The following is a 9,914-nucleotide window of genomic DNA, read 5'->3' on the forward strand; positions in this document are numbered from 1 at the left end:
TCATTCGCCTTAACGATCTTGATAAAATGAATTGTATCTTCGGCTTTATTTGCCTAACAATTTTAATGAAATAAATCGCATCTTCGGCTTTTGCCTTAGCAATTTTAATAATTTTAATAAAATGAATTGCTGCCTTACTACCCCCTATGGCCCCAAGGGTTAAAGGCCGAAGGTGACTTCGGGCTGTTAATTCTTCTACTGCACTTGGGCGAAGGAACAGGGATGCTGATCGTTCAGTGATTGCCCCTAGGTCAGCATGTCATTATTCGTTCGATCAATAAGAGGTCTTCTTCGGGATCGCCCCTAGACCAGGTTTTTGTCCTTTTAAACACACGATTGAGGCCGAAGGACCATGTTCTTCTTTTAGATAGCCCCTGGACAGGGTTTCCTTCGGACTTTTTAATATCACACGAACAAGGGAAAGACGAATGATAGGGCGTTATTCTGGGATTTCCCCTTAAGGCCCTTAATTCGTGTTTACCTTGTGCAAATTAAATCATAATAGTGTAGTGAAGGATGTTTGAGTTTTGGGTGATTGCCCCTTATGTTACATGCTTCATTAACAACTTAGACAAGGGCGGCGGCCGAAGAATTTATCTTCTTCGGGATCGCCCTCAGATAATACTCATGCGGCCGCGGCGTTGGTAAATAAAGAAATGTGACATAAAATGCATCTTTATTTATAATCGAATTGCTTACATTCTTCATATAGAATTCAAATACAAACTTTAAAGAAATTTCTTACTGATAAAATTTCCGGAGGCGACTGGCCTGCCAAGTGTTTTTGATTGCTTCGCCCAATAATGTTTCAAGCTTGTATGTTCCGGGGCGAACGACCTCATTCACCTTATAGGGCCCCTCCCAGTTAGGCTGAAGCTTTCCTTGTTTGGCCGGCATAGATGCGGCCAACTCCCTTAGGACTAGGTCTCCGACTCCGAAAGACCTTTTCTCGATATTGGAGTTATAGTGTTGTGCCGCTTGTAGTAAATACCTCAAGTTCCTTTGGTGGGCGGCTTCCCTTTCTTCCTCCAATAAGTCTACATTCGCCCTCAGCCCGAAGTTATTAATTTCCACATTGTAGGTCTCAGTTCGGTATGATTCCAAGCCCACTTCGACAAGAACTAGGGCTTCGGTTCCATAGGCCATTCGGAAGGGAGTTTCTCATGTTGATGTCCTAGGGGTCGTTCGGTAAGCTCATAAGGTCCAAGGGAGTTCTTCCGCCCATCTTCCTTTGGCCTCGCCCAACCTCTTTTTTATTCCTCCAAATATCACCTTGTTTGCCGTTTCGATTGCCCCATTTCCTTGCAGGTGGGCGACTGAGCTAAATTTTTGTTCGATTCCGAAGTGGTGCAGAAACTTGCGGAACTTGTTCCCAATAAACCGAGTTCCATTATCTGAGATGCAAGTTTTTGGAATGCCAAATCGGAGAATGACCTGTTCCAGGAAGAACTTTTTTGCGGCCTCTTCGTTATGGATGACAGAGGACAGGCTTCGACCCACTTGGTCATGTAGTTGATGGCGATTATGCAGTACTTTGCTTGCTTCGTGCTAGTTGGGAGTATGCCGACTATGTCCACGGCCCATACAGCGAATGTAATAGGACTTAATACATAGGTCATTTCTTCTGGGGGCTATTTCGGGACAGTGGCGAACAGCTGGCACTGTACACACCTTTTTGCATAGTCGCTGGCGTCGACTTTCAGAGTGGGCCAGAAGAATCCCTGTCGAAGAATCTTAAAGGCGAGTGACCGACCAGCCAGGTGCTCGCCGTAAATTCCTTCTTGCACCGTCTTTAGAGCCTGTCGTTGTTCTTCGGTGTTCAAACATCGCAGAAGGGGCTGACTGACTGACCGGCGATACATCCGCCCATTAATGATTGTGTAGTTCGATGCCCTGTATTTAATTTTCAGCGCTTCCTTTCGGTCTGTGTGTAGAATGCCTTTCTCCAAAAAGTTCTCGAGGGGGGTCATCCAGTCGCTCCACTGGTGAATTTCAAGACATTCTTTCTTCTCGATCTAAGGCGTCTTGACTTCGGTGAGGTAAATAGAACCAGTTAAGTTATGTGTCTCGGCCAAAGCTAGCCTGGAAAGGGCGTCTGCCCTAGCATTGTTCTCTCTGCCAATTTGACTTAGTTCAAAGGTTTCAAATGATAAAGAAGCATCTCGTACCTTGGCGGCATAGGCTTTTGTTCGGGGATCTCTTTGCTCATATTCCCCCGTGAAGTGTTTCACAGCCAGCATGGAGCCGCTGAAGGCCCTTAGGTGCTTCGCCTCAAGGCTTCGGGCCAGCTCCATTCCTGCGAGGAGTGCCTCGTATTCGGCTTCATTATTTGTCAAATGGAAGTCGAATCTTATGGCTTGGCATATCTCGAATCCTTCGGGGCTGGAGAGGATTATGTCGGCCACACACTTTTTTCCGGCTACCGACCCATCTACAAAAAGTTTCCGCTTCCCTGGGATCCGGATTAGTTGTTCGTCGGGCGAAATATCCTTCGGACCCGAGAATGTGCATTCAACCATGAAGTCGGCCAAAGCCTGAGCCTTAATTGTCGTTCGGGGAATGTACTTGAGATCAAATTCCCCGAGTTCGATGGACCATGCTACGACTCTTCCAAAGGCTTCGGGCCTTGTTAAAATCTTCTTCAGAGGTTGGCTGGTAACAACTTGGATCGTCCTACCTTGGAAATAATGTCGCAATTTTCGGGAGGCCATAACCAACCTATATGATAATTTTTCGGCGTTGGGGTACCTTGTCTCTGCATCCTTGAGGACATAGGACACGTAGAACACGGAATGCTGATTGCCCTCGTAGTTTTTCATAAGTACTGCCCCCAGAGTTTTTTCGGACACGGCTAGATAAAGCTGAAGGGTTTCCTTCGGATCGGGCCTCATCAAGAATGGTGCCTTTGTAAGATATTATTTTACTTCTTTGAATGCCTTTTGACATTCAGGCTCCCATTCAAAATTCTTTGACCCCTTGAGCACGGCGAAGAAGGGGAGTGCCTTCTCGGCTGACCGGGAAATGAAACGCCGAAGGGCGGCAAGCCGGCCTGTCAATTTCTGGATGTCTCTGATGTATTTGGGAGGTTCCATATTAATAACTGCCTCGATCTTTTCTGGGTCCGCCTCTATTCCCCGGGCACTGACCATGTAACCAAGAAACTTGCCACTAGAGACTCCGAAGGTACATTTGTTCAGATTGATTCTCATGTTTTTCTTTCGGAGCGTTTCGAAGCATTCTTTTAAGTCTTCGGCATGATCTTGAAACAGTGATTTTACAATCATATCATCCACGTATGCTTTTATGTTCCTTCCGATCTGCTCTTTAAAGACCTTGTTCACCATTCGCTGGAATGTGGCTCCAGCGTTCTTCAGTCCGAAGGGCATTTTAATATAAGCATAAGTCCCTTTCGGAGTTATGAACGTTGTCTTGGGCACATCCTTATCATTCATCGCAATTTGATGATAACCAGAAAAAGCATCCAAAAAATTAAGTACCTCATATCCTGCCATGGCGTCTATCAGTTGGTCGATGCTAGGCAAGGGGTAGTGATCCTTCGGACATGCTTTATTGAGGTCCGTGTAATCCACGCACATCCTCCATTTCCCGTTTGACTTCTTGACGACCACCACATTGGCTAGCCAGTCGGGATACTCAATTTCCTCGATAAATTTGGCCTCCAACAATTTTTCCACTTCGGCCTCTATGACCTTCTGTCGTTCGACTGCAAATATCCTCTTCTTCTGCTTTACCGGTTTGGCCTCGGGCTGCACATTCAAGCAGTGCTTTGCCGCCTTGGGATCCAATCCGGGCATGTCTTCCGGCCCCCAGACGAACACGTCATGGTATTGCCGAATGACAGCTATTACCTTCGTCTTCAGATCTGCCCCTATATTTTTTCCAATCCGAACCATCTTTCCTGAATGGCCCGCGTACAATTCAACTTCTTCGGTTTCCGCGGTGGGTTCGACAATCGGGCTCGAGAGATCGGCCCCGAATTTCTCCAACTCAATGTTCAATGTTTCTCGGCTTCCACTGGGCTCGGACTCAGCCCGCTTCCTCTTTCCGGTTCCATCCGGTCCTTCATATTCCTGATCCTTCTCAAGATCCTCCAGCATTATGATTTGGGCGGTTTTCTGATCGCCTCTCATTTCTCCTACCCCTTTCTCGGTGGGGAACTTGAGTTTAAGGCGGGGTATAGACTCCAATGCTTCAAAGGTTGATAAGAAGGGTCTGCCAAATATTGCATTGTACGGGCTTTTGATCCAAAGAACATAGAACTTCACCGGCTTTTCGACGGTATAAATCAACTTGCCTAGGAGGACTGGTAGAGTAATTGTTCTTCGAACTGAATGGGATGCCCTCCGATGGCATAAAGGGGAGCCTCGTTGCAGGGCTCTAGTTGCTCTCCAGCCAAGTTCATTTTGCAGTAGGTTTTGTGGAACAGTATGTTGGCTGAGCTACCTGTATCCACAATCACTTTCCATATCTTGTTTTGCCCGATGATGGGATTGATGATTAGAGGGTCCTCGTGCGGGTGAATGAAATCCTCGGTGCTGAAGGTCATGGGCATATGGGGTTTTGCCTATTCGAACTGATAGAGATTGTACACTTGTCGGGCATACTTTTTCTTTGTTGTCTTACTATCCTTATCCAGGATGCTTCCCCCAGATATAGTTTTTACTTCGCCCCTTATCATGTCCCTTCGCTCTGGCTCATCGGCCTCTACCTCCTCCTCCTAGTTCTCATTCGGCCCCAACCTATCTCTCAGATCTCGGACGAACTGATTAAGCTCGTCGTCTTTGATCATGCGCTCAATGAGATTTTTGAGGTGATAGCACTCATCGGTGTTATGCCCCTTGTCCCTGTGATAATCGCAGTATTTATCAGGGTTCTTCTTGTGGTTTGGGACCTTCATTTTGGCGGGGCGGACAAATCCTGGTTTGCCCTTGATCTCATGGAAAATCTTGGAGATCGGCGCATTCAAAGGAGTGAATACGGCCGAATCTCTATCTCGTCGCTGTTCGGCCCCACGATCCGCTTCTTTCCTTCCTTCTTTCCTGCTATCCCTTCGGTCAAAGCCTGATCTTGAGCCCTCATATCTGTCGGTTCGCTTTGATCGGTCGTCTCTTCTTGAATCTTTATACCCTGTTAGATATATTTGATAATGTCATGGCTAATATGATTTATGTTTAGTTTTCAGATCTTACTTAAACAGGATAAATCAGTACTTACTGGAAGTCAGGACTTAAGGATATCAGTACTTATATTATCAGGAGATAATCATCAGAAGATGGATATCAGAACTTAAGTACTGAAGGACGTTCAGATAAGGACAGCAGCTGATTAAAGGAAAGAAGATCGAGATAAACATAAGAAGAGATATGCATGAAGAAGGAGTTCTATGAAGAATAGAATGCTTGGAAGAAAAGATATCTGATTGATATATTTTAGGAAGCAGAATTATATTCCATATCAATTAGTGATTATCTTGTAATTGTGTAGTATATAAACACAGACATAGGGTTTGCACTATAAGTGTTATTATATTCGAGAAGATTATTCATATAACCCTAGCAGCTCTCGTGATATTTGTTCATCACTGAGAGGTAACAGTTCCATACTGTAACCGAGTTTATTGTTTCAATAAAGTTTGTTTTCTGTTACTTAAGTTATTAGAGTTCGATTTGATTGTACTTTACACTGTATTCACCCCCTCTACAGTGTGTGTGACCTAACAAGTGGTATCAGAGCCTATCTGTTAACGCACATACAGTTTAAGATCCAAACACAATCATGTCTGACACAGAAACTCCAACTAAGCCTACCAAAACTGAAGAACCTCCAAAGACACAAATTCAAAGTCAGTATGAGACCATCAGAGTTCCCATACTGAGACCATCTGAATATGCCATATGGAAGGTGAGGATGACCATGTTTCTGGAAGCTACAGATCCAGAATATCTTGATAGAATCAAGGAAGGACCTCACAAACCAACCAAGCTCGATGTTGCAGTTGCAGGTGAAGCAGCAAAGACTGTACCAAAGGAGAAGAGTGATTATACTGCTGAAGATATCGCATCAATTGCTAAGGATGCTAAGGTATGACACTTACTGTATAGTGCCATTGATAATGTAATGTCAAACAGGGTAATTAACTGCAAGACTGCAAAGGAGATATGGGATGCTCTGGAAACAAGATGTCAGGGAACTGATACAATTAAGAAGAACAGGAAGACAATACTCACTCAAGAGTATGAACACTTTGACTCAAAGGCTAATGAGTCATTGACTGATTTATATGATAGATTTGTCAAACTCTTGAATGATTTGTCATTGGTTAATAAAGAGTATGATCTTGAAGATTCAAACCTTAAATTCCTGTTAGCTCTTCCTGAATGCTGGGATTTGAAGGCAACAACAATAAGAGACAACTACAATCTTGATGAAACAACTCTTGATGAAATTTATGGAATGCTCAAGACTCATGAACTTGAGATGGAACAAAGAAGCAAGAGGAAAGGAGGAAAGTCAAGGACAGTTGCTCCTAAGGCTGAAGAAGAATCCCCCAAGGCAGCTACCTCAAGGAAAGACATGGGTAAAGCTCTTTTCACAAAGTCTGATACTGAGTCATCAAGTTCTGAGAGTGATGATGACTCAGATTCTGAAAGCTTACCTGAGAGTGATGCTGATGAGGAGATGATGAAGCTGTGTGCTCTTATGGTGAAAGGGATCACAAAGATTGCATACAAAAAGTTCAGGAAGGGAAAGAAGTTTTCCTGGAAAGGCACAAGTTCTGATAAGAAGAATTTCAGAAGATCTGAGGGCAGAGTAGGAAAGTCTGATAGAGGAGATTATACCAATGTCAAATGCTATAACTGTGGAGAGAAAGGCCACATATCTCCTGATTGCAAGAAAGTGAAGGGTGACAAAGGCAAGGCTCTTGTCACAAAGAAGAAAAGCTGGACAGACACCTCAGACTCTGAAAGTGAGGAGAATTATGCTTTGATGGCAAATGCTGATAAAGCAAGTGCTGAAAGCAGTTCTGAAGCTGCTGAATCAAAGGTACCCCAGACTACTTATGCTTTTCATACTGATGATATTAATGAGTTGAGAAGATATCTTAAAACCATGTTTGTTAGTTATAGAGATCAAACTTTAACATGTGAAAGATTAACTTCTAAAAATCTTGCTTTTAAAAAAAGAAATGATTTCTTAGAAAAAGAGTTAGTTATGTTCCATCAAACTCAGAAGGATGAAGATGATGCTTTTTATGTTAGGGATGAAGTGCTAAAAATGAATGAATCTCTAAAAACTGAGTTAGAAAATGAAAGAGAGATTATCAGGACTTGGACTAACTCTGGCAGAACAACTCAAAATTTGCTAAGTAGTGAAAATTGGAAAGAGTGCTTAGGCTATGGAGAGGATAAGAATGATAAAGGAACTGTAGAAATTAAGCCTGTTGTTAAGCAAAAGCCAAAGTTAAAAACCTGTTAAGTTTGTAACTGTAAAGTCTGATAATGAGAAATTAGAAGTTAAAGAGGAATTAACTTCTGACAAACTAAAACAGGAAAAGACAGCTGAAGTAAACATAGGTTTAATGACAAAGAAGTAGCTTAAGCATAATCTGAAAGATGTTAAGAATACAAACAAGGTAAAATCACCTAGGAAAAATAGGAATGGAAAGGAAGGTATGAATAAAAGCAATGATTATAAGCCTGTTCCTAAAGCTCCTAGGAAAACGTGTCATAACTGTGGAAGTTCTAAACATCTAGCTTCTTTTTGCAGGAAGAATAAGAATATAAACTCCTTACCTTCAAAGTCAGGAGTTAAGAGTCAGTCTGTTAGATATAAGCCACAAAATCCTTGTTTTCATTGTGGTAGTTTATGGCATTCTATTTATACTTGTAAGGAATATCATAGTTTGTACTATGATTATTATCAAATAAAACCTTCTTTAAAGAAAGTTTCCATTATTCATTCTAGTGTAAATTCTGATTCAAAGTCTGATAGTGTAAATTCTGATAAGAAAAATGTTAACATAAACTCTGATGCTAAATCCGCTGCAAATGTTAACAAACTTGATAAGACCAAAGGATCCAAGCAAGTCTGGGTCCTTAAAACTAATCATTAGTGGTCTTTGTGATTGCAGGGCAACAGGAAAAATATCCTATTTCTGGGCAGTGGATGTTCAGGACATATGACTGGAAATAAAGCCCTGCTATCAGACTTTGTGCAGAAAGCTGGCCTAAGTGTTTCTTATGGAGATGACAACATTGGAAAAACATTGGGATATGGCAATATCAATCTTGGGAATGTCATCATTAAAGAAGTAGCTCTGGTCTCAGGACTTAAACACAAGCTGCTGAGTATAAGTCAAATCTGTGACAGAGGTTATCATTTTGATTTCTTTGAAGAACATTGTGAAGTTGTGAGTAAATCTAAAGGCAAAGTTGTTCTGAAAGGATACAGGCGTGGTAATATTTATGAAGCTAAGCTTTCAACAAGTACTGATGGTTCTGCAATCTGTCTGATGAGTAGAGCATCAATTGAAGAAAGCTGGAATTGGCACAAGAAACTCTCTCATTTAAATTTCAACAATATAAATGAACTAGTCAAGAAAGATCTTGTGAGAGGACTGCCAAAGTCAGTATTTGCTCCTGATGGCCTTTGTGATTCTTGTCAGAAGGCTAAACAAAGAAAATCCTCATTCAAGAGCAAGACTGAATCATCAATTCTTGAGCCTTATCACCTACTACATATTGATCTATTTGGTCCAGTAAATGTCATGTCTATTGCAAAGAAGAAATATGCTATGGTCATAGTGGATGAGTTCACTAGATACACATGGGTGTATTTCTTGCACACAAAAAGTGAAACTGCATCTATCTTGATTGATCATGTCAAACAACTGGATAAATTGGTCAAAGATTCTGTGAAGACAATAAGGAGTGATAATGGCACTGAGTTCAAAAATTTGATAATGGAAGAGTTCTGCAAAAACCATGGAATCAAGCAGGAATTCTCTGCTCCTGGAACTCCACAGTAAAATGGAGTTGTTGAAAGGAAGAATAGAACTCTCATTGAAGCTGCACGTACAATGCTTGACGAAGCAAAACTTTCAACCTATTTCTGGGCTGAAGCTGTGCAGACTGCTTATTCTACTCAAAATGCAACACTCATTAACAAGCAAGGAAAGATACCATATGAGATGGTGAAGAAAAAGAAGCCAAATTTGAAGTATTTTTATGTATTTGGATGCAAGTGTTTTGTTCTCAAGACTCATCCTGAACAGCTATCCAAATTTGATCTAAAAGCTGATGAAGGAATCTTTGTTGGATATCCACTTTCCACAAAAGCCTTCAGAGTCTATAATCTGAGAACAAGAGTGGTCATGGAATCTATCAATGTCTCTTTTGATGACAAGAAGATTACTGGACTTGAAGATTTTATTGATCATGATCAGCTGAGATTTGAAAATGAAGACTCAAATTCTGATACTGAAAATCCTGACAGTCTAAGTCCTGATACTGTAAACTCTGATGGATTAAACTCTGATGGTATTGAAACTGTGGTGACTACGCCAAATAAAGATGCATCTATGCAGGGGGAGCATACTCAAGATCTTACCACATTTCAAGAAGCATTAGAACATACATCTGGCTCTTCAAGTTCTGATTCGTCAAGTTCTGATAAGTCAAGTTCTGATAGTTCTGAAAATCTAAATTCTGAAGAATCCAACTCAGAGAGCATAGTTTCAGGGGGAGCATCAGAAAATGAAAATGAAGACAACATGGATCATGGGGAGCATCCAGTTCTAGAGAAAACCTTCTATCTGCAAGGAAGTGGACTAAATCACATACACATGATTTGATAATTGGAAATCCTGATGCAGGTGTCAGAACTAGAACAGG

At 41.7% G+C, this 9,914-nt stretch overlaps 2 protein-coding genes across 2 annotated transcripts; both read right to left on the reverse strand.

The window, feature by feature from the left end:
* Positions 1-741: 741 nt before the first annotated feature.
* Positions 742-1,146, reverse strand: LOC141691941 (uncharacterized). Its single transcript, XM_074496688.1, has one exon. The coding sequence runs from the start codon at positions 1,144-1,146 to the stop codon at positions 742-744; it is 405 nt and encodes a 134-aa protein (XP_074352789.1).
* An 869-nt stretch (positions 1,147-2,015) lies between these two features.
* On the reverse strand, positions 2,016-2,891 carry LOC141691942 (uncharacterized). Its single transcript, XM_074496689.1, has one exon. The coding sequence runs from the start codon at positions 2,889-2,891 to the stop codon at positions 2,016-2,018; it is 876 nt and encodes a 291-aa protein (XP_074352790.1).
* Between the last annotated feature and the right edge of the window lie 7,023 nt (positions 2,892-9,914).

Source organism: Apium graveolens, chromosome 10 (assembly GCF_009905375.1).
Source record: "Apium graveolens cultivar Ventura chromosome 10, ASM990537v1, whole genome shotgun sequence".
Lineage (NCBI taxonomy): Eukaryota > Viridiplantae > Streptophyta > Magnoliopsida > Apiales > Apiaceae > Apium > Apium graveolens.

Coding starts and splice junctions, on each gene's coding strand:
- LOC141691942 (XM_074496689.1), bottom strand. CDS start 2,891: ATGAGGCCCGATCCGAAGGAAACCCTTCAGCTTTATCTAGCCGTGTCC.
- LOC141691941 (XM_074496688.1), bottom strand. CDS start 1,146: ATGGCCTATGGAACCGAAGCCCTAGTTCTTGTCGAAGTGGGCTTGGAA.